The sequence below is a fragment of the Peromyscus eremicus genome, chromosome 23 (genome assembly GCF_949786415.1).
Source record: "Peromyscus eremicus chromosome 23, PerEre_H2_v1, whole genome shotgun sequence".
Classification (NCBI taxonomy): domain Eukaryota; kingdom Metazoa; phylum Chordata; class Mammalia; order Rodentia; family Cricetidae; genus Peromyscus; species Peromyscus eremicus.
This window is the reverse complement of record NC_081438.1, coordinates 11,885,175-11,910,541: the sequence shown is the minus strand read 5'-3', so window position 1 is coordinate 11,910,541 and position 25,367 is coordinate 11,885,175. Positions and strand designations below refer to the sequence as shown.

The following is a 25,367-nucleotide window of genomic DNA, read 5'->3' as shown; positions in this document are numbered from 1 at the left end:
TGCTCTTGCAGAGCCACATAGGGGCTTGATTCCCAGCACTCTCACAACCTTCTGTAACTCTGGTTCTAGGGGATCTAAACATCCTCTTCTGGTCTCTATGGGTACTAGCCATGTACATGGTGTACATACAGACATGCAGGCAAACACATATACACAGAAAATAAAAAAATAAATAAGGTGCATTAAAATGACTAGAAATGATCTGCTACCACAAAAATATACTTAAATGTCATGCTACAGAAAAATAACATTTTAAAATTTCTTTTTTCACAGAATTGAATGGTAAATAAAATGGTAGTCTTTGTCTGCAATAATATGCCTATAAAAAAATAAATGACCACTTTTTTGGTTTGGTCCTGAGGATTTAAGACATCACTTGGAGGAATGAATATGCATCTCTAAGGCAATAAGGACTAAAGAGGACCACAAGACATCTCTATTTCTATATACAACATTTCTAAACTCCAGAAAACTGTTAAGGCACAGGAAAACTAGCAGACCACTGCTTCTCCAACCATCTCTCCAGGTGCCCCAGGAGACAGGGGAAAGAGCTGTTAGGGGCTCCAAGGAAGCCCTATTCTCCTCAGCCCACAGAAACCACGTCAACTGCAATCCAACAAAGACTGATGTCACTGCAGTAGGAGCAAACTACTCCATCTAATAGTAAAATGTATGGCTGAAGAGCTACTAGTGTAAGCCAGTGCGAGCAAGGCTGCTCAGGAGTGTAAAAGCAAAGATTTGAGTTAGGTCTTGAAAGCCTGTCTATCATTCTAAGGAGTGAGTGCATGGGTTTTCTACAGAAAGCAAACCCAAGGAGAAGACAGATAAGATAAGCTCAAGAAGGCAGTCAGTGCTGCAGGTTAACAGGAGAGAAGGTCGACAAGAAGTCCCTCTGTGAAGGCCCCGAAGAACATGGTATGGAGTCCTTGCCAGGCATTGTAGTCACATCTAGAACCTAAACTCAGAGATGCAAGAGGTTCACCTCATGTTTGAGTCTAGCCTAGGCTTACAAGCAAGTTCTGATCATACAAATGAGCCAATTAATTCATTAAAAAACTGTGGTGTCCTGCTGGGGTGGTGGTAGCACATGCCTTTAATCCCAGCTCTCAGGAGGCAGAGGCAGGTGGGTCTCTGAAGAGTTCCAGGATAGCCAAGGCTACACAGAGAAACCTCGTCTTGAAAAACCAAGGAGTAAAATAAACAATGCGATGTCCCTACTGATCTGTAAGTAAGAACGGAACAAGGCACAGAATGACACAGTAATGGCAGTGTTAAGAACTGTAGCCCACCGGGCGGTGGTGGTACACGCCTTTAATCCCAGCACTCGGGAGGCAGAGGCAGGTGGATCTTTGTGAGTTCGAGGCCAGTCTGGTCTCTAAAGCAAGTTCCATGAAAGGCGCAAAGCTACACAGAGAAACCCTGTCTCGAAAAACCAAAAAAAAAAAAAAAAAAAAGAACCGTAGCCCATGCAGCACACTTGAGAGATCTGGAGGAAAGGTGGGTTAAGTCATGAACCATCTGAACAAAGAGGAGGGACAGAATGTGGATGTGATTGTGCCAAGGCAAAGCCAACAGAGCAAGAAAACAAACAAGCTGAGCATAGTCACACATGCTTGCGATCTTAGCACCCAGACGAAGCTAAGGCAAGTTCAAGCCAACCAGGGCTACGCACACCATTTTTAAGAAGGGCAAGAAAATAATGTTTTCACATAGATCTAAGCCAAAAATTTCCTTATATCTGTGTTATTTCACTTTGTTTTCTATTTTTTGTTTGTTTTTGTTACAAGCACTCACTCTGTAGACCTTGTTGCCTTGAACTAATAACGACCTTTCTGCTATTGGCCTACCAATTGTGAGAATTATAGGCCTGAGCCTCCACACAGTTTAAGGAGAGGGTCAAGTAGGACAGTGAGTTGTATTCCACCCTGTTTGGTAGCTTAGGAGTTGATAGAGAACCTCCCAAAGCTAGGCTCTCCCACGAGCTATAGCCCCACCCAAGCCCAGCCTTCACATATTGGAGGGTATATGAGAAAGACAGCATCTTTCGGGGAAGGCACTTTGTGAGCTAGGGAAGGAAACCCAGCAGAGCCAGGTCTTTCAAGACTGACATCATCTCTTTTGGGTGGGTGGTTTTGGTTTTTTGTTTGTTTGCTTGTTTTTTGTTTTGAGACAGGGTCTCTCTATTATATAGCTCTGGCTGTTCTAGAACTTATGTGTAGACCCGGCAAGCCTCAAACCCACAGAGATCCACCTTCCTCTGACTCCCATGCAAGGGGAATTAAAGGTATGCCCACCATAACTGGCCTTGATGTGCCATCTTATAAGAGAAGGAACAAACTCTTATCACTGCCTTCAAAGAAAGCTGGTTTTTAATTTCCTTAAGTGTTTCATAAAGTATTTTTGCTTTTAAACTACAAAGAAACACAATGAGAATCTGACAACCTGAGTCCAAAAATTACCACTTCTTTTGGATAGAAAGAAGCAGCTCTACAAAGTACATCTACTCAAACAGCTGTGGTTTTCAGTGGGCAAGCACTAAATGGGCAAGCAGTGGGGGGCAGAACAGATTTCCCTACCCAAGGCCTTCTGAGGTCAATGTGTATGCTTCTAAGAGCTGAAAGGAAGACATGTATCAGTGGTACATAAAGACAGCAAAACAAGAGTGCACTAATCTAAAACTGCTCAAGGATCAAGTAATCCTAGAGAAAGTAAATTGCATTCAATAGAATTCAAAGGAAAAAAAAAACACTTAGGAATACAGCCGAGAAACACAGGCATGCATGTGGTCTCAGTACTCAGAAGGCTGTGTAGCAAGGACAGTGAACAAACAAGAATTAAATAAAGAAAACCTCAGAAGACACCTACGTAAGTATAAAAGACATCTCATGTTTTGCATTATTACTCTCCCAACTTGAACTACAGACTCAATATAATCTCTATAAAAACTACTAAAACTCACTGGGAAACACAAGTAAATCAGAGCAGTCAAAACAGTTTTGAAGGCTGGGTGTGGTAGCCCACTCTTTTAATCCCATTACCCTGGAGGCAGAGGCCCATGAACAGTGGTGGGGTCTCTGACTTCTAGGACAGCCAGAGCTACATAGTGAGATCCTGCTTCAAGAAAAACTTTTTATGAGTGTCTATTTTAAGGACTAGTACTTCCGTTTCTCTTGCAGAGGACCTGGATTCGATTCCCAGAACTCACAGAGAGACTCACAACCATCTGTAACTAGTTCCAAGGATCCAATGTCCTCTTCTGACCTCAAAGACACGAAGCACCCTCATACCTACATGCAGGCACTCATACATGTAAAATTAATCTTTAAAAAAAGTTTAAATTCAACTTACTACAATGGCACAGTAACAAGACATTGCAACTCTGAATAGAATCAGGCACCAGGAGCAACCAAAATAACTGGGAATTCATAGATCTTCTTTCTTTTCTTTTTTTAAAAGATTTACTGTTAGCCAGGCGGTGGTGGCACATGCCTTTAATCCCAGCACTTGGGAGGCAGAGCCAAGCGGATCTCTATGAGTTCAAGGCCAGCCTGGTCTACAGAGAGAGTTCCAGGACAGGCACCAAAACTACAGAGAAACCCTTTCTCGAAGGTAAAAAAAAGTAAAAAAAAAATTACTGTTATTGCATGTGTATGAGTGTTTTGCCTTATGTATGTCTGTGTTTGCAGAGTCCAGAGAGGGTATCAGGTCTCCTGGAACTGGGGCTAGAAAGTTGTGAAGTACCACTTGGGTACTGTGGACCAAATCTGGGTCTTCTGCAAGAAGAGCAAGTGCTCTTAGCCACTCAGCCTTCTCTGTAGCTCCCATAAATCTTGACTCGTGTTAACTTCATTTTCATAAAGGTACTAAGATACTTTACCAAGAGGACAGTCTTTACCAGAGGATGCTCGGACATCTGAAATATCCACACATCAACAACTGAGTTAAAATCTGCCATAAGCTAAGTCAGTCTAGGGCTTAAGAGGCTGCTTCTCTTCCAGAAGACTATTCAGATCCCAACACCCACATAAGACACCTCACAACCTTCTGTAACTTCAGCTCCAGAGGATCCAATGCTCTCTTTGGGCCTCCACAGGCACCCACACACATGGCAGACACACAAATACACCATACATGCATAAATAAATTTTAAAAAAAGGGTGGTGGTGGGGAGTCTGATCTACAGAGGGAGTTCCAGGACAGACAGACTACACAGAGACCCTGCGGAGGGAGGGAGGGAGGGAGGGAGGGAGGGAGGGAGGGAGGGAGGGAAAGGAAGGGAGGGAGGGAGGGAGGGAAAGGAAGGGAGGGAGGGAGGGAGGGAGGGAAAGGAAGGAAGGAAGGGAAAGGAAGGAAAGAAGGGAAAGAAAAAAGAAAAAACAACAAACTAAAACTGACCCAGGTGTGATGACGCATACCATGAATCCCAGTACTGGAGGCAGAGGCAGAGGCCAGTGGATCTCTGAAGAGTTTGAGGGGAGCCTGGTCTACATAGCAGGTTCCATGCCAGCCAGGGCTACACAGTGTGATCTTGTCTCAGAAAAAAAAACAAAAACAGAAACATACCAGCCACAAACCAGAGAAGAACAGGAATAAACCTTCATGATCTTGAATGGAAAACTTTCATAGGTACAGACCAAATAACAGGCGAATGGGAGAGAAGCATGTACGAAATGACATGTCAACAAAGTAACTGCTGCTGACATGCATCCCAGCACTTGGGAGACAGAATAAGCCAGCCTGGTCTACATAGCAAGTTCAGGTTAGCCAGGAATACATACAGAGACCCTATCCCAAAACATATAATTTAAAAAAAAAAAAAAAAGAAGAAGAAGAAAGAAGAGAGGGAAGAGAAAAAAGAAACTAATTGCTGGGCATGGCAGTGCACACAATAATCCCAGCTCAGTGCCCAGCCTCACACAAGTCCATCTGCTAGGCAGAGCTAGTTTGTAACATCAAAAGTAAGAAACCTAATTATCCTCCTCAAGTAAATGATATAACTTTATGACATTATGCTATGACAAAGTGTTTTAAAAATAGAAAAACAGGGGCTGGAGAGATGGCTCAGCGGTTAAGAGCACTGACTGCTCTTCAGAGGTCCTGAGTTCAATTTCCAGCACCCACATGGTGGCTCACAACCATCTGTAATGATGCCCTCTTCTGGCCTGCAGGGACACATGCAGGTAGAACACTGTACCCCTATAAATGAGTAAGAATAAATTTAATAAATAAAATAAATAAATAAATAAATAAATAAATAAATTAGAAAAACATCCCCATCAGAAATACAGATCCTATTTAAATGCCTTTTTAAAGGAATTATTTTACTTAATAATCTTTACTTAATAATCTTACCTTTAAGCCTAGCCCAAACTGCCAGTGTCCAGAAGAGGTGAAGAAAATTGAGTAAAATTAAATAAATTCCAGTTCTTATAGCTGTTAGAAAGCCTGCGTTTCCTTGGCAAGCACATTGACAAACTCAGACTGTTCTTTTCTAACAGACACCAGAAGAAAAACTGTCTACACACATGTACTTACCTGCTAGAGTTCAAGAATGCCACCTGCTTTCAGAAGCACAAAACACGAGTGCTGGAGCCGCCTACCACTTGCCTCACTATTGCCCAGCACAGCGAGAGGCAGTCTCCTCTCAAACTGTGGCTCTCTGGTTAGTAAGGGAGGCAGGTCACCATTCTGTGTGATGACACCTATCCTATTTCCTAGTTTCTAACGGATCTTCTAAGGAGAAGTCATTAGCTTTGTATAAAACAACTTTATTTATCTTTTTGGTTTTGTTTTTGAGAGTCTTGTTTTAGTTTGCTTTTCTGTTGCTGTGATAAACACCATGACTAAAAACAAGTTTCAGGGGAAAGGTCTTATTGCCCTACAGGTTACAGGAGGAAGTCACGATAAGAGCTTGACGCAGTTACCTCAATGGAACGCTGCTTGCTGGCTTACTCCCAGACTCACAGTCGGCTACCCTTACACAGCCCAGGCCACCTGCCCACAGGTAGCATCTTCCCATAGTGGGTTTGATCCTCCTCCAATCAGCAATCAAAAAATGCCCCAAAGACCAGATGAGGTGGCACACGCCTTTAATACCAGAACTGGGGAGGCAGAGGCAGATGATCTCTGTGAGTTCGAGGCCAGCTTGGTCTCTAAAGCAAGTTCCAGGAAAGGCGCAAAGCTACACAGAGACCCTGTCTCAAAAAACCAAAAAAAAAAAAAAAAAAAGAAGCAGCAGCTCTTCTTTTTGGAGATCATAAGATCACCTAGAATTGACCACACTATAGTATTACATACTTCCATTCAAACTAGAAAAACATTTTCAATTTATCCAAATCTACTTTAATGATGTACTTATTTATTATTACTTATTTAGTATTGTTTTTGCAATGCTGGACACTGAACTCAGACAGCACAAGAACAGCGGGTGTAGCTCAGCTGGCAGAGTCTTGCCAGGAACACCTGGGTTGGACTCCCTGCACTGAATGAGAGAGAGACTGCTGTAGTGGACCCTGCAATCTCAGTACATGGGAAGTGGAATCAGGATCAGAAGTTCAAGATCATCCTTGGCTACACAGCAAGTAGCCTGGAATACAGGAGACCTTGTGAGATGGGGGACCAGACACAGAAATGCACACACCAGTGAGACTGCTGAATGGTTAAAAGGCACCTGCCACTATGCCTGACAATGAGTCCCACCAGGGCACTCACACAACAGGAAAGGATTAACTCCCACAAGCTTATACTCTGGCCTCCACACAGATGCCATGGCATTTGTGCCCACATACACAATAAATAAATGTATTTTTAAAACAAAATATATATATTAAAAAAAAAATAATCTTACTTTTACTAATACTAAATAGTCGTCTTTTTGGGGGGTAGGGGAGAGGTTCAAGACAGGGTTTCTCTGTGTAGCTCTGGCTCTCCTGAAACTCACTCTGTAGCCCAGGCTGGCCTTGAACTCAGAGATCCGCCTGCCTCTGCCTCCCCAGTGCTGGGATTAAAGGTGTGCACCACCACCCCTTGGCCTAAACAGTACTCTTAATCCTCCTGCCTTAGGAAGCTTCTTGCTAGGATTACAAGGGAGTACTACCAAGCCCAGCAAACTCCCCCCCCTCCTTTTTTTTAATGCTCTGACCTGCTGTTGTATAGCATCTTTTACAACTGCAACACTCCCTCCAAAGGGAAAGGGACTCAACAGCAGGTCAATAGAGAGTCGCTGTGGCCCCCACAGGCTCATACAGTTTGAATGCTTAGGTATCAGGGAGTAGCACTACTTGAGAGGGATTGGGAGGTGTGGCCTTGCTGGACCAACTCTATCACTGGGGGTGGGCTCTGAGGTTTCAAAAGCCCAGGCCAGGTCTAGTATCATTCTCTTCCTGATGCTTATGGGTCCTGTTGTAGAACTCTCAGCTGCTTCTCTGGCACATGTCTGCTGCGTGTTGCCACACTCCCCACCATGATAATGAACTAAGCATCTGGACTGTAAGCCAGCCCCAGTTAGATGTTTTCTTTTATGAGAGTTGCCGTGGTCATTCACTATGACAGTCACAAACCTAGAAAACCAAAAGCTTAGAAATTGATGTGTGTGTGTTGTGTCACCACAAAAGTCTGTCACACAACACATGGGCACACATGAAAAATACAGAAGAGAATTTCTGTACTTTTACCACACCGGGCTAACAGTCCACTTTCCGTGACTACTTTCACAAGCTTCAGTATTTGCCTAGAGTGGTATTAACTAACGTAACCCTGGGCTTCACAGGCAGATGGGACACAAAGAAATCTAAAATGTACACAAATGACACTAGGTCCTCAAAGGGAATTCCAAAGAGCTCCCTGCATCCCTCTGCACTGTCCACAGCCACAGCAGAGGGACGACCCTCCAGAGCCCAGCAGACCGCTCAGAGGCTACAGGCGCTGCTTTCGCTGTCTTTCCCTTGATTTTACTGGGTTACTCTTGGAGTATGAGTATGTGTGGGCACGTGTGAGGGGGTACACACTTGTGTACCTACCAGAAAGCCTCAAGAGGGTATCAAGTGTCCTCCTCTGTCACTAGGCCTTTCTCATTTCAAGCACAGCCCCTCCCTGAATCTGGAACTTGGTCTTTTTCAACTAGACTGGAAGCCGGCAAGCTCCAGCAATCCTCCTGTCTCCCCACTACTCGGTGCTGGGGTGACTCATAAAATGGACCACACCTGGCTTGTTACACTGGCACTGGGATTCAAACTGAGCTCTTTGTGGTTGTGCAGAATGTACTGTAAGTCACTGAGTCATCTCTCCAGTCCTGGCTTCCTAGCCTTCATATGAAATCGTGGTTCTTTAAAAATATTTTAGGATACTAAATGCCATGCATCCAAAGATGCCTATGCTATGTGCCAAGACACTATCGTAGTGTCTTGAGAATTTTAAAAAATCCTCAAGTATCAATGAGAACTTTTAAAAGATTAAAAACCAACCTTACAATCAAAGAAACTAACATAGAAGCTCATATCTGTAATCCTACCACTGAGCAGGAGGCTCAGGAAAGAGAAATGTCAAGAGTTTACAGCAAGTTCAAGGCTAGCCTGGGATATAGAGTGAGGTTTTTTCCTACAAAAAATAAAATAAAAAATGAAGACACTACTCAAACTTAAGAAATATCACCCACACACAACCTGGTCTAAAGGCGGTGGTCCAGGGGCTGGGGAGGGCTTACACATGGTATAAGGCCAGGAGAGTGCATGGATGAGGGCACTGGAGCACAAGCATGTGAAAGGGTAGTGAAGGAGGAACAATAAGCCAGGAAGTCAGGTGCAGACCCAGTAAATCTGCACAGCATCTAATGCAGCATCAGAGTCTGAAAGAGCACAAAACGATCTGGCAAAGGGCTCCAGGTGGCCTAGGGCAGGACAGTATGGATGAGGAAGAGAAAAGGGAAAGGAGACCTGAATTATTTGTAGGCAGAAGTGAAGGAGTCAGTAGGATGAAGCGTGTGAAGTGTAGAAACAAGTGGTATAAAAGACCAAGGTGGGGCTGGAGAGATGGCCCAGCAGTTAAGAGCACTGGCTGCTCTTCCAGAGGACCCAGGTTCAATTCCCAGCACCCATATGACAGTTCACAACTGTCTTTAACTCCAGTTCCAGGGGATCTGACACCAATGCACATAAAATAAAGTTAAATAAATTAAAAAAATAAAAGATCAAAAATAAGGTCCAGGTCCATGCCTAAAAAGCTGAGTTCAATACCCAGAGCCCATAGTGAGGAGGAACCAACTCCAAAAATTTGTCCTCTTACCTCTACACAGTCATGCACACATACATTACACACACACAGTAAGTAAATCCAAACAAAAGATTAGTAAGTAGAAATGCTGTGGAGGAAACAGTGGATGGGAGAAGTGAGTTTAGTTGTTCCTTCCACAAAGCCAGAGAAAACAGATCAAGTTTGTTGAAAGTGGTAGTTGTAGTTACCCCATAGGTCATTCTCAACGAGCCAGCTGCTCATTCCTACTTACTGAATGTGGCAGCTGATAAGCCCAAGTGACTTTTGTCTGCTTCTAATGGGAGTAGTTAGCAATCAGAAACTGAGATGAGACACATAATCCTAGTGCAAGCATCAGTGCTGAGCATGAGATTGTAGGAGCATGAAATAAAGCATGTTCTGCTACTGCACCGAAACAAGAACAGCATGGAGCTCTTTTAAAAGATTGAGCTCTAAATAGCTCCAATGCAGAAGGAAAAATGATTTAGGCTAAGGGTCGGCAAGCTTTCCTGTCAAAGGCCGGATGAGGTGTATGAGCAAGGCCAGGTGTCTGTTAAGACTAAAGACTAATCTCTGGCTCTCCAGGACAGCAGCTCAACTGACACAATCAGACTTTGTGTACTGTGCCCGTCAGCCAACCACTCTCCAGGCTGACTGAGAGTCTACAGACGCACAAGGCAGTAAAGCGGCTGCAGGAGACAAGCAGGAAAGAAGCCACATCAATCCAAAACACAGGGAGATCGCCAAAACAAAGGACATGATCCAAACACAGGCGTGTTAATCGCTAGGGCCTGGGGGACGGGCAGTGACAGCTAATGGGTGGCATGTCTAAGGACCTGGGTGGAGGGGGTGGGCAATGGGAAGGTCGGGAAAACAAAAATGGGAAGCGTAAACTAGAGAAGGACAGTGGAAAGAGTAGAGAAAGAAACAGAAGTGCGATTCCCAGGCCGACAGCAACAAAAGAAGGAACAAGTTCTAAGAACAGGTGGCAAAAAGAGGAAACAGGCAGGGAGGCAGGGGCAGGCACCGTTGGTAAAGCGCCGGCAGAGTAAGCAGGAACCACGACACATAAAATACGCTCACATGCTGCTGTGCACCATCATCAGTGCTAGGGAGGCAGACAAGAGAATCCCTGGGGTACACTGGCCAAGCAGTGAGCTCCAGTCCAGTGAGAAACTGTATCCCCAAAACAAATAAGAACATGATTGAGAAAAACACCCACCAGGCATGGCGACACAAGCCTATAATACCAACGAGGCAGAAGCAGGCAGATCTCTGAGATTGAGGCCAACCTGGCCGACTAAGTGAGTTCTAGGACAGCCAGGGATCCTGGCTCAAAAAACAAAAAAAAGGAAGAAAAAGGGGAAAGCAAACAAACAAAAAAACCACCCAAGATCTATCTACTTTTGACACACACATACGCACACGCACGCCCTAGGGCCAGGAGGATGCACAGTGATTAAAAGTACTTGCCATGTACACAGGATCTGAATTTGAGTCCCAAGAACCCACCTAAAAGCAGGACTCATAACATCAGCTTCTGAAGACCGCAAGCTCCCCTTAGGGGGATATGAGGGTGAAGATAAGAATCCCTCGAGTTCACACTTGCAGCTAGTCTGGTGTATACAGCAGAAAAGCTACGAAGAAACCCGAGGTTGGACATCATCCCCAGCTTCACACTACCCTGTGGCGCACGCGCGCGCGCGCGTGCACACACACACACACACACACACACACACACACACACACACACACACACACACATAAGAATTCCCAATTTGTCTGCAGTATAATTCAATTAAGAAAACAAGCCAAGTGGTGGTGGCACTCGCCTTCAATCCTAGCACTCAGGAGGCAGAGCCAGGTGGATCTCTGTGAGTTCGAGGCCAGCCTGGTCTACAGAGTGAGCTCCAGGACAGGCACCAAAACTACACAGAGAAACCCTGTCTCAGAAAACGGGGGAGGAAAAAAAAAAAAAAAAAGTATTAGTTTTGTTGGGAGTATGTGTGCCCGCAAGCCTATAGGGGTCAAAGAGCAACTTGTAAAAAGTTGGATTCTCTCCTCCACTATGTGGGCCCTGGGGATTACACTGGGTTGGCAGTACACATTTACCTTTAAGCCATCTAACCAGTCCCTAAAGTACTTCCTGCTTCAATCTCATTGCTCCATGATTCCCGACCGCCCCCGCCCCCCTTCCCACTGCTAATTCAACCTAGGACTCAGGCATACTGGTGAAGCACATCCCCCAGTAGTGATGGGTTTTTTGGGAATTTTATTTTTTAAAAAGTTTTCATGAGTCAGGCAGTGGTGGCGCACGCCTTTTTTGGGAATTTTATTTTTTAAAAAGTTTTCATGAGTCAGGCAGTGGTGGCGCACGCCTTTAATCCCAGCACTTGGGAGGCAGAGGCAGGCGGATCTCTGAGAGTTCGACGTCAGTCTGTCTACAAAGCGAGTTCCAGGACAGTCACAGCTGTTACACAGAAAAACTCTGTCTCTAAAACCATGTGTGTGTATGAATGTTTTAGCTGTGTGTCTGTCTGGTCCTAGATTGAACAAACGAGAGCATCAGATTCCCTAGAAGTGAAGTCATAGGTAGTTGTGAGCTGCCGTGTGGGTGCTGGGAATTGAACCCGGGTCCTCTGGAAGAACAGCCAGTGCTCTTAACTGCTAAGCCATCTCTCCAGCCCAAGCTGATTATTAGTAAATTAGAATAGAAAGAAAGGTGGACTGAACATTTGAAAAATGTCTTTAAGTGTAACTACAACTCAGTGTTAACAAGCACCAGTTAAATTCTATCTTCTTTTACTCCAGGAAACTAAAAAGCCAAGTAAATCCCTAATAAAAACCACTCGTTTTTAATGTAGCACTAATTATCTTAAATTATTTGATTAAGGAAACATGCCCAAATTAGTAACTGAAACTTCTGCACATAAGCAGCAACTACATCCAAAGCAACAGAGACAGCAGCTTCTACCAGTATCAGATATATGCATATACAGGCCCCCACACAGAACCTGGCTGGAGAGCTCGGAAGAAGGCTCAGTCAGAGTGCTTGCCAGGCAAGCATACAGATCCAAGTTCAATCCCTAGCAGCCATACAAAAGCCAAGCATGGTTGTGTGTTTATAATCCCTGCATTGGGGAGGCAGAGACGGGCAGTTCACTCAAGTTTACTGGCTGGCCAGTCTAGTCTTATCAGTGAACCCCTAGTCTTAGCAAAACACCTTGTCTCAAAAACAAGATGGATAACTCCAGAAGAATACCACCCAAAATTGATCTGGCTTCCATGTGCACCCACACAAAGAATCTGGAGCAATGACCCTAAAATCCTGAGAGGCAGAACCTGTCTTTAGTATGCAAACGCCCTGAGCTCATTCCCAGTACTGAAAAATAAAATCCACACTACATTTACCTGTAACATGAATCTTAAATGTTCTTATTAATAAAAAAAAAAACTCAGTGCCAGCTATTGGTGTAAATTCTGAAAGATCAGAGAAGCAGAACAAGCCACAGCTAACCCCACCTCGACAATTCCTCATTGGATCCTGTTTCGGCGAATCTTCAGACTGAAAGCTTCTGAGTCCTGACCAGAATGGATCTCAGCTAAACTGCTGCTAAAAGGCTAAAAGCTTAAAAAGCCAAAGTTCCTGGTCTTCACTTACATACCTTTCTGCTTCCTGCCATCATTTTCTGGGATTAAAGGCGTGTATCTTTTCCAAGCAAAGACATGAGATCTCAAGTGCTGTGATTAAAGGTATGTGCCACCACACCTGGCTCTGTTCCTAATGTGGCCTTGAACTCACAGAGATCCACACAGATCTCTGCCTTCCTAAGTGATAGGATTAAAGGCATGTGTGCCACCATTTTCTGGCCTCTATGTATTTCTTGTGGTTGTTCTGTTCTCTGACCCCAGATAAGTTTATTAGGGTTCACGATATATTAGGGAACACAATATCACCACATATAACTGTATAATTAATTAAGCCACCATGGATTTTTTTTTTGGGAGGGGGGGGGTTGAGACAGGGTTTCTCTGTTGCCCTGGCTGTCCTGAAATTCACTCTGTAGATCAGGCTGGCCTCAAACTCAGATCTGCCTGCCTCTGCCTCCTTCTCCCACCATACTTGGCTTTCTACTGTGGTCTTAAAACAAAATACCTGAAATTATTTCAATACTCAATGTCTTCATAAGGAGAATTAAAATATTAATACTAAGTAAAACAGGCATCCTTCCCCTCATGCATACATCAACGTTTGAAAGCTGTTACTTACTGTCATCTGTATATTCTTGGCATGCTAGAGAACCTAAAACCACCTGAGACATGAAGACATAATGTAGTAATAAAATAAAACCACCGATTTCAAAAACTATCTCAGAAGTAATTCTTACTTATTTCCACCCATATTTGGGAAATGCCAATTCACTATTTAAACTTTAAACAACAATAGCACATTCCAGGCTGTGGACTCATAATCCAAGACCCAAAAAAGAAAGCAAACAGCCAGGCAATAGTCACACTCTGTGGTGGGTCTGAATGGGAAAGGCCCCCATAGGGAGTGGCACTATTAAGAAGTGTGGCCTTGTTGAAGGACAAGTCACAATGGGGAGAAAGGTGGGCTTTGAGGTCTCCATATGCTCAAACTATGCCCAGTGTGGCACCCAGTCTCCTGCTGCTGTTTGTGGATCAAGATGTATAACTCCCAGTTCCTTCTCTGGCACCATGTCTGCCTGCATGCCGCCATGTGCTGCCATGATGATAACAGACTAAAACTCTGATACTGTAAGCCAGCCCAATTAAATGTTTTCCTTTATAAGAGTTTCCATGGTCATGGTGTCTCTTCACAGCAAGAAAAACCCTAATAAGAACACTCCATGATTCTAAAAGGTTAAGATAAAAAGATCAAGCCTGGAGTACATAGCTACTTAAAAGCCAAGTCCCTATCTCAAAATAAACAAATACATAAAAATAAATAAATGAATGAATGAATGAATGAATGAATGAATGAATGAATGAATAAATGAATAAATAAACAAATAAAGCAGGCTATGATGTGGCTCAACTAGTAGATGCTAACCTGGCATGCATGAGCTGGGGTTTAATCCCAACCAGCTTGTACAATCTGGGATGTTGGAGCACACCTGCAATCCCAGTACTGGGGAGTGGAGGCATGAGGCTTTATCACTGGACGACAGTCCTGACAAGAGAACCTGACATAACAACTAAACAAAGGCCAGGCAGAGTGACGCACACCTTTAATCCCAGCACTCCGGGGGCAGAGGCAGGTAAACCTCTGGGAGTGTGAGGCCAGCCTGGTCTACATGGTGGGTTCCAGGACAGCCAGGGCTCCACAGTGAGAGCCTGTGGGAGGTGGAGGGTGGGAGAACAACTGAGCAAACAACAAACAAACATCAGAACTTCAGTGCTGGGGGGGCTCAGCTGGAGGCTTGGCTAGCATGGAAGGCCATGGGGTGGCTCTCCAGCACCCACCGCCAACTCAACAACACAAGAGGGCCTGGCTGGCTGTAGCAATGGTAGCAGGCTCACCTAGCGTCCAGTGTCCTAGGCTGGATCCACAGCACTCCCCAAACAAGCACATTGCAAACACAACAGAACGGCCAATGATCAGTGTTTCTCTTACAGCCAACCCTCTTCCCAGAGTGCTGTGTGTACACCCAACCCACTTGGTTTTCCCTTTGTCTTCTGACCAAGGTCAGTCATAAAATTTTAAAACATTCAAAAGTATAAATATAAATCACTTGTTATTCCAAAGTATAAGCAAAATTGACTCTAAAGGCAGCAACTGAAAGCATCTGTCTCCTTGGTGGCTGACTGAAGGCTCTCTGAAGATTACAACTCAAAGTCCCCATCGCTGCTGGCCTCTGCAACAGGAAAGGTGATGAGTAAGGGAGAACTGTGTTGAGAAAGACTGTAACTTTCTGTGCCTCTAAGTTTCAGAAACAGCTGTTAGCACCCACTGAAGCATCAAAAATCAAATTATAGTTCATGACAATCTACCATTCAAGAATTGTTGACCTGCAAAGGTCCTTTCCCAGTGCTACCAAGTGCCTACCAAGAGGAAGGGCCAATTCCACATGTCCCTCTTCAACCAACACTTGCAACAATCTAATACCTTCTTCTGACCTCCAAGACACCAGGTATGCACATGACATACATAAATACATTCAGGCAAAATATGCACATACATAAAGTAAATCTAAAAACTTTTAAAAAATGCATACTACAATTACTCTTACGCTTCTAAAAGTACCAAGTTATTTTCTCCATTAAGTTTTAGATATTTTAAAACAAAAACACATTAAAACTCCCATTTTAATTGAATAAAAAAGCCCAGCATTCGGGAGGCAGAGGCAAGCACATCTCTAGTTCAAGACCAGCCAGGTCTACAGAGCAGAGCAAGTTCTAGGACAGCCAGGACTACACAGAGAAAAGGAGGATCAAGAGTCCAAGGTCAGCCTGAGGGACATAGCAAGATCTGTGTGATTGCTGGAGTGAGTCTATTACCCCAGGAGGGCTAGGGTGACTTGGAAACCACAGCCTACCTCTTCGTGCGTAACTGGAGTCTGTATCTTTAAATTGTACTACAACAAAGTCTGAGCATTTGAACAAAATACTCTCCATTATTTCTTCACGTTTTGGCCCCGAACTGGATTCTGTACTTTTCTCATGTGCAGCATCAAGTACCAAATCACACTAAAATGGAAAAAAAAAAATTAATAAGCATTAAAAACATTATTAAATAATATTTACAGGGATATTTAGCTCAAAGCAAAAGCAAGCATCATGAGAAAACCTGACAACCATGTCCTGTTTAGAAATGTAATCTGTCATGCACCCAAATTGCAGAAATCCTCGGAAGTAAAATCTATTCCTGTTAGATTGTTAACAGAGGAGGTAACTCAGCACATACCTCTCCTCTAGTTGGCAATGCTGAAAATGGTTGCATATCATCATCACTACACAGTGTTTTCAGTTATACAAACCAGTCATTAAATAATAGGAATTTGTTACTAGAGGGAAAAATTGAAGTGGTTTTTAAAAGTGGACAGAACGTGTGGTGAGCAGGAAACGATCATCTCACGAGCTCAACTGCCAAATCCAGTCGGCTCAGACCTGACACTCTCAGGAAGTGACATGACCATAAAAAGTGACCCCAGAGTAAAAATTACCTTAGGACTGTATGTTTTAAAAACTCCTTCATATACACCACCATTCTTCACTTGTACTTCACATTTCGATCCCTAGAAGACACAATTGTTTGAAATAAATAGTGTGCTACCTCACCATCAGAGACAAGTCTTTTCATTTCACTATATGTATGAAGTTTCAGCACATGGCCATTACCCCGAATTCTCTACACTGCACAGAACCGGTAGCTCCAAAGTGAGCATGAACTGAACAGTAAAGCCCTGCATTTCTGTCCACACTACCATCAGATTGTAACAAAGTATTACACAAAAGACAATCAGCTGTAAACACTACCATACATACATCAGGGTCAGCAAGAACACTTTCACTGGGAGTTAGAATCAACTGAATATTGTTCTAATGTATTTTTAAAACCATCTTCATTAAGTATGACCTAATAATATTAGGCTGAGAACTGTTCTCCACACTTTAACTCCATGAAATGGAGCTCTACCCCAAAGGAGTTTATCCTCAATAATCAGGTAACTTACAACAACTGATGTAAGTATATGAACCATCCTCACGTTTGCATAGATTCCATCAAAAGAAATCTGGAAAATTTAAAAAAAGAAAAAAACATGATTATCTCAGCTGGTATTTGCACTTGTCTGCATATTAAAGCTAATACTTCTTTCTCTAGCTATAAGATTATAATGCATGAAGGAAGAGCTATAAACAATAAAATCAAACAACTATTCCAACTAATAATTAATATGACATAAAACAAACAAAACCAGCAGACTTCTACACCTCCAAGTATGAGAAAACAAAAACCTCTGGAGGAGAAGACACACCAACTTTGTAGGGACAGACTGCACAGCTCCCAGGTAGGGAAACTCCATGTCTTGAGTCCAGGAATGGCTGCAGGGTTATAAACTTTAAAGCCTCTAGGCACAGCCAGGCATGCTTGCACACACTTTTCATCTCAGCATTCTGGAGGCAGAGACAGGTGGATCTTTGTGAATTCCAGGCCACTGGTCTACACAGTGAGTTTCCAGGCCAGCCAGGTTACATATTGAGACCTTGTCTCAAAAACACACACAAATGAAACACCTCAGACAGGGACTGGTGAGAAGGCTCAGTGGGTAAAGACACAATGAGCCCCAAGTCCTGAGTTCCGTCCTCACAAAGTGGCCCTCCACCAAGGCACACTTACTATCTCCACACTAAAAAAAGGCACATCACAACAGAGTTAACGGTCAGCTACACTAGAAAATAGCTGGATGGAAGAGTGCTTGCCCAGCACATTAAAGAGCCTGCACCCTAATTCCAGCACCAAGGGCAGCTGGGGAGTGAGGAAAGATGCTGTGGGGTGGTCCTTCTGTACTCTGTGAATGTGCATTGCTCTCATTGGTTGATAACAAAGCTGTTTTGGTCTAGGGCAAAGCAAGATAAGGTTGGGGGTACAATCAAACTGTGAGGACCGGGATGAAGAAGGGCGGAGTCGGACAGAGGCAAGCGAGCTGCCCAAGGAACAAGATGCCAGAGGACCGGTAAGCCACGGACCACGTGGCAATACAAAGATTAATAGGAATGGGTTATTTTATACATAAGATGCAGTACATCTTAGTAAATTAGGAGTGGGAAGCAGGGCACCCCTTGCACCACCAGCTTCTCTCAGCATGTTTGAATCAAAGCAACAGAACTAGTCCAGCCAGGCCAGACTACACAAGGGTGTGTTCTCCTGACTCTCAGGAAGATAACATGACCAATAAAGACCATATTTCAAAATTCAGTGGTGCTGGGTATGGCAGCATACATCTTTAATCCCAACACTTGGGAGGCAGAGGCAGTAGGATCTCCGTGAGTTCGAGGCCAGCCTCGTCTACAGAATTAGTTCCAGGACAGGCAGGGCTACACAGAGAAACCCTGTCTCAAAACAAGCAAGCAAACAAAAGGAGCAAAAGGAAACAAACAAACAAAACCCCTCAGAGGCAGCCAGATCTCTATGAGTTTGAGGCTAGCCTGGTCTACATAAGTTCTAGACCAGTCAAGGCTACACAGCAGATCCTGTCTCAAACAATCTCCAATTAGTGGCAGCTTCTCACATGGGACTTTATGCTTTTGGTGTTCTTTTTTTTTTTTTTTTTTTTTTTTTGGTTTTTCGAGACAGGGTTTCTCTGTGTAGCTTTGCGCCTTTCCTGGGACTCACTTGGTAGCCCAGGCTGGCCTCGAACTCACAGAGATCCGCCTGGCTCTGCCTCCCGAGTGCTGGGATTAAAGGCGTGCGCCACCACCGCCCGGCTTGGTGTTCATTTTAACTTCACTGATAAAAGTTGGAAAATGTCAGACTAGAAGGTGTTTCCAAGCCAGAAAAATGAAAGGAGTTTAAACAGACAGCACATTAATTCAAACAAAAAGCCCAAAGGACTTTACAAACTCTGGTCTTAGAACATCGAAACACTTGAGCTGGTATCAGTATTACACATGACACAAATACTATTAACAGAAAATTGTACATTTCATCGAGTCCTTACTGAAAAGCAATATAGAATCAGTAACTTTGTATTAAAGTGACTCATCTATATGTTATCTGTAGCACAATTCAAGAGATTTTATTCCTAGCTTTATTATTGAGTCTATGGTTAGAAATCACACTTTACGTATTTTTACAAATAACATGAAAGGTACTCACCGTAGGCTGAGGCAGCCCTTTGCTACTGTTCCGACCTCTGTAAAGATTAAATATTGTTTTTATTAAATTCAAAAGACTACATACACTTAAAAACATTGTTTAAATTTAAAATATAATCTTATAATTCTACTCAAATACGGGTCAGACTGTCTGTGGAAGGGGCCATCTAACCCTGAGTGACAGGAAATCTAAGTGGCCGTGTGCTGTGCTACCAGGCCAGGGAGAGATCACCACAGACAGGGAAGACGACAAGACTAGTGTTTTATCAGAACCAAACAGGTAAGTCAGGTGTCATAGCGCTCGACTCTAATACCAGCAATAAGGAGGCAGAGGCAGGCAGATTAAAAGACAGCCTGGTCTACACAGTGAGTTCCAGGACAGCCAGGGCTACTAGGTGAAACCGTCTCCAAAACAGACAAACAAACAAACAAACAAACACTAAAATGGACAAAAGAAAAGTAAAGACAACCGTGCTGGGTGGGGTGGTGCATGCCTGTACCCCAAACTTCAGAGACAGAGGCAATGAGATGCTGTGGGTTTGAGGTCAGCCAGGGCTACAAAACAAGACCTTGTCTCTCCACCCCAAACAAGTACACCAAAAGAAAGAAATGACATTAAACACAAAGCAATAGCATCAAGGTATGGTGGCACACACTTGTATCACATATTTGACTGAGACCCCAATCATCTCTCATTGTTCCCCGTCTCTAAAAAGTAGGTAATATATCTATAACTGTAGAAAAACTATTAAAAAATAAGTTAAAACAGGGGTTTTCAGAAGGCCCAGTAAGTAAAGGCACTTGCTACCAAGCCTAATGATCCAAGTTCAATCCCCAGGACCCACACCTGAAAGGAGAGAACCAACTCCTGTAAACTGTCCTCTGACCACTCCCTGTGTGCTATGACAAACATACACACACTAAGTAAATAAATGTCTAAACATTAAATAAACAATTCTAGACACAGTAAGTTCTAAATACATGTCTCTGACGGAATTGGTATTGTGAGATAGCAGACCTGGTGGTCCACAGCTCTAATTAAGAGCTCTTGCAGAGGACCTGGGTTTGTTTCCCAGCACCCACATGACTGCTTATGTGAGTCATGCTGAGGCAGCTGCATCCTGATTTTGAGGCTAGCCTGGGCTACACAGTCAAAATCAGGAATTCTCCAAAAAATGCTTTTCTTCGCCAACTCTCTTCCTTGGAAAGATATGGTACACAAAACTCAGGCACCAGGTTGGGAATATAGCTCAGTGGCAGAGAATGCTTGCTTAATGTGCTTGAGCCCTAAACTCAGTTTCCAGCACTGTAGAAACAAACAAAAGCCACATCAAACAACACAAGACCTGGCTATCAAATGGTCCCTTGTATGTGGACTATTTGCAAGTGAACTGAATCATAATAAACAATACCATTGTTCCTTTGTACTCTAGGGGACTGATCCAAGACCCCATCAGAACCAAAATTCAAGACTGTTCAAATCCCTTATATATAGTACTTGCATGACTCACATACCGTTTTATTATTTAAAACATCCAGTCAAATGTAAATGTCATATATACATGACTGTATTATTTAGAGAATGACGAGAAAAAACAAACAACAACAACAAAAACAGGCCATACACTTAGTGCTGGTACAGTCCACCAACCATCCTCGGTCAGTTCAACCTGCAAGTCTGGAACAGAACCCATGCAGAGGCTGCCTATACAGCATAAAGATTGGATCCTCACAGTTACAAGAAATACTGTATCTCTGCTCCACACTTTGTGGAACAACACAACTGGAATCCTATTTTAAAGTTGTTGGTGGGTGAATGCCTGCCTATATGTCTGTACACCATGCACATGCCTGGGGCCCATGGGGGCTGGAGGAAGGCATTGGATCCCCCAGGACTAGAGTTACAAAAAATTATAAGCAGTCATGCGGGGTGCTGGGAAACAAACCCAGGTCCTCTGCAAGAGCTCTTAACCACTGGGCCTTTTGTCCAGCCCCTGCTATCCCACTTTAATACAGTAACCACCAACTCCAATTAAGTCAAAATTTGAAATATTCAATAGCAAAATTTAGGCACGGAAAGCCTAGCAGGATTGCCAATCCCTCATCAGCCACACTGGCAGGGACTCTGCAGCAGTCCTAATCTATCTATTCTCCAGAAGCTGTCTGTCTTCCTCACCTTCACTAATTACAAGAGCATGGCTTAGGCCAGGTGACCTCTCATTTCTTTCAGGGATTCTGTAACCCTCTGCTTCACACAGTATGAAATGTTCTTGACACTTGGCAGAATGGCTCTGTGGGTAAAGGCACTGCCACCAAGCCTGACAACCCAAGTTCCATCCCCTGGACTCACACAGTGGAAGGAGAGAACTACAGGTTGTCCTCTGACCTGCACATTCCAGTCAGGAGCCATTTGAAAAGAAAAGACATTCTGAAAACCTAAGAATCTGATTAGCAACTTGTCACAGATCTTACTAGGAACCAAGTTCAATGTTAAGCACTAGATTCTAATTAACCACCTGTTTTATAGTTGATGGAAATGAACCTTGACCCAAACCACCCAACCCAGTTCATGTGCAGTTAAGTCCTGCTGAAACCAAGTGCACCTGATCTACACCCAGGCTTTTGTTTCTGGGCTAAGCTTTCTCTCAGAAGTCACATCCCAAGAAGAACTTCCTGGCACCCTTCTAACTTTACAACTAAGGCTTACGGCAGGCTCAGTTAGTAGAGTGTACCCAATCCTGAGCTCCATTCTCAGTACCACATAAAAATCAGGTACAGTGAGACACACATGTAAGCTTAGCACTCAGGAGGTAGAAGCAGGATCAGGAGTTCAAGGTCTAGACCACAAAGATGGCTCAGTTTTTAGGGTGTACTTACTACTCTTCCAGAGGACCAGTTAGGTTTCCAGCATCTATGTGGTAAGGCTCGCAATTGCCTGTAACTCTAGTATCAGAGGATCTAACTCCTTCTTCTGGCCTTTAAAAGCACCGCACTGCACACACATATACACATAGATACAAAGACGCACACATATTTAAACATAATTTTTTTTTTCTCGAGACAGGGTTTCTCTGTGTAGCTTTAGAGCCTGTCCTGGAACTCACTCTGTAGCCCAGGCTGGCCTCGAACTCACAGAGATCCGCCTGCCTCTGCCTCCTGAGTGCTGGGATTAAAGGCGTGCGCCGCCGCCGCCGCCGCCGCCGCCGCCGCCGCCGCCGCCGCCACCACCTGGCTTAAACATAAATCTTAAAGCAGAAGCAGGTCAAGACCAGCCTCAGCTACACAAGAGCTTGAGCCCAGCCTAGACTATATGAGAACCTGTCTTTAAAAGAGCCACCTCTTCCTCAAGGGTCTAGCCTGGTTAATGGATGAAACCAGAAAAGATCTTATTAAGTAAGGAAACCCAGACCCATAAAGACAAATGTCACATGTCTTCTCTTATCTGAGGTGCCTGTTTCCAGATCTTCAGATGTTAAGTATCCTGGAGTAACTGCAGAAACCAGGAGAGTAAAAAGGGACCATTGGGGCTAGGTGTGGTTGCGCATACCTTCACTCCCCGCACCTAGAAGGCAGAGGCAGGAGGATCTCTGAGTTCAATCAAGGCCAGCCTGGTCTGCATAGTGAGTTCGAGGACAGCCAGGACTACACAGAGACCCTGTCTCAAAAACAAAACAAAAAGTAAAGGACCACTGATGGGGTAGAGGTTGGGGAGCAAGAAGGGGCACAGAAGGATACAAGTGATCTGATTAGGGAAACAGAAAAGGGGGAGGGTGCCTCTTTAGGGAGGTAAATACAAAAGGAGGAAAGAGGGTAAAATAACAGTAAGGATGTTGAAAAAGTCTTAAGGAATCATACTACTGACCAAAAAAACAAAAACAAACAAAAAAAACCCACAAACATGTTACATGTAATTCTGTGTATAAACATACATACATAGTTTAAATGAACCTCTCTCATCTGGGCTGACAATGCTTTCTCCAAGAGCCAAAGGCAACCTAACAAAAAACCCAACACCAGATATGAGAAGCCTCCTGAACTGTTGGTCAGGGCTGTCCAAGACTCCTAAAACATACAGCCTATTGCTACTGCCCTTGGGTGACCCCAGCGGTGCAAGGTAAGTGAGTCTCCATTGCTAAGACACCACGCACTTCAAAAGCAGGACCCAGAGGCCTCCGAGCTCCAACTGACCTGAATGCCTGCTCCCTGAGGACTAACCTTCATGGTACCAGAAGGCACCAGACAAGCTTACAAGGAGACAAACATCAATAGTCATGCCCAGCTATGATGCCTAAGAACCACACAGACACTCCAAGGGTGTCACAGTGGCAGGCATACCTTGGCAGTAACCAAAAACTCTAATTGGACTTCAGACCCACTCAGTAAAAAAAAAAAAAAAAAAAAAAAAAAAAAAAAATGCTTGGTACTGAAAACCTAGCCAACTGCTCAATGGTAGTGAGGTCGTGGCTCTTAAAGAACCCACAGCTCTTTACTAAAACAGGGGAACCCTAACAACTCTATGTATTTGTCCTTACAGCCACAGATAAGTGTAATCCTCACCTCTCATCTACAACACTTCTCTCTGCAACAGACAGAGACCATTACAGAAACACACAACCAATCAAAATGCAGCATTTCAGAGCCCAGTCCCAATGGATACATCTATAAAACATTCCTGCACCTAAGGCTCAGGGAACATTGTGGTAGAGAAGGTAGAAACATTCTAAGAGCCAGAGGATCAGGGAGTTGGCTGTGAGATTGTGTTTCCTAGGAATGCTACAAGCTACACCCCAAGTTTCACCAACTCAACTGCCTAACCCTGAGCTGGACAAAGACAACACTACAGACAGCCCAAGTGGACGGGAGAGAGCCCACAAAGGGGCTCCACTCACACCAACAACTACAGGTGACCTGGAGTGCTGCGAGTGGGAGAAAAGTTTTTCCAGGAAAGTGTACACTAACTGGTCATCAAAACCAAATGGCTGACCCTAATAACATACACAGGAGAAACAAAGACTGATCAGGTTATATTTAAGAATATACGCCGGGCGGTGGTGGTGGTGGTGGTGGTGGTGGTGGTGGTGGTGGCGGCGGCGGCGGCGGCGGCGGCGGCGGCGGCGGCGGCGGCGGCGGCGGCGGCGGCGGCGGCGGCGGCGGCGGCGGCGGCGGACGCCTTTAATCCCAACACTTGGGAGGCAGAGCCAGGCGGATCTCTGTGAGTTCCAGGCCAGCCTGGTCTACAGAGCTAGTCCAGGACAGGCTCCAAAGCTACAGAGAAACCCTGTCTCAGAGAAAAAAAAAAAAAAAAAAGAAGAAGAATATATTTATAAGCAAATATGCACTCAATAACAGTTAATGAAAAAAAGAAGCCATGGATTTGTTTCAGTTTTTGTTTTGTTTTGTTTTTTGAGACAGGGTTTCTCTGTGTAGTTTTGGTGCCTGTCCTGGATCTCGCTTGTAGACCAGGCTGGCCTCGAACTCACTGAGATCCGCCTGGCTCTGCCTCCTGTGTGCTGGGATTAAAGGCGTGTACCACCACCGTCCATGGATTTGAAAAGAGCAAGGAGGGGAACATGGGAGGGTTCAGAGGGAGGAAAGGCAAATTATTTAATTATTATAATATCAAAAACAAAAGAAATAAAAATATATTCACTGAGTAGGGTGCCTTTAATCCCTGAAAGCAGAAGCAGGAGGATCTTTGTGAGTTCAAGGTAAGGATGGCCTTCATAAGAGATTTCCCAGCCAGCCAAGGCTAGTGAGACCTTGTCTCAAAAACAAAAACACGAGTAGAGTGGGGGGGGTGGGGGGGGGTGGAGAGAAGTCTCAGTGGTTGGGAAGTTCCAGGACAGCGAAGGATACACAGAGAAGCCCTGTCTTGAAAAACTAAAAAAGAAAATCCCATTTGACAACCATGTCTCACTGATTTCCTCCACCTTTCCAATCATTAACTCAGCTCTAATTTCCATTTACTCATAAAATGTTTCTAAAAATCAAAATGGAAGTGAAGCATAGTGACACATGCCTTTAATCCTAGCACTCTAACAGAGGCCAGCCTGGTCTACATGGTGAGTTCCAGGACAACTTGAACAACTTGAGTTACTACACAGTGAGACCTTGTCTTGAAAAAAAAAAACAGAATAAAAAATATCAAAACAGCTGTATCTTACTATGAGTTATCTTTTCCTAGTTGCTGAGATACCACTAAGTGTCCCTGAACACGTGTGGCTTCTCCACAAAGCCACATGAAAAACTAAAGCAAACCAGTCCCTGACAGAAGGCACACT

The 25,367-nt window shown here is 44.0% G+C and overlaps 1 protein-coding gene across 6 annotated transcripts in view; it reads right to left on the bottom strand.

The window, feature by feature from the left end:
* Positions 1-25,367, bottom strand: part of Atxn2 (ataxin 2) — a 98,320-nt gene that overhangs the window by 48,699 nt on the left and 24,254 nt on the right. For all 6 annotated transcript variants that reach the window (XM_059249660.1, XM_059249661.1, XM_059249664.1 and 3 more), the window contains exons 2-5: positions 19,088-19,124; positions 16,944-17,003; positions 16,434-16,505; positions 15,807-15,957 (exon numbers count right to left, since the gene is read on the bottom strand). In XM_059249660.1, the coding sequence (XP_059105643.1) occupies positions 15,807-15,957; positions 16,434-16,505; positions 16,944-16,970 (250 nt within the window). In that variant the 5' untranslated portion in view covers positions 16,971-17,003; positions 19,088-19,124. The remainder of the gene's footprint in view (positions 1-15,806; positions 15,958-16,433; positions 16,506-16,943; positions 17,004-19,087; positions 19,125-25,367) is intronic.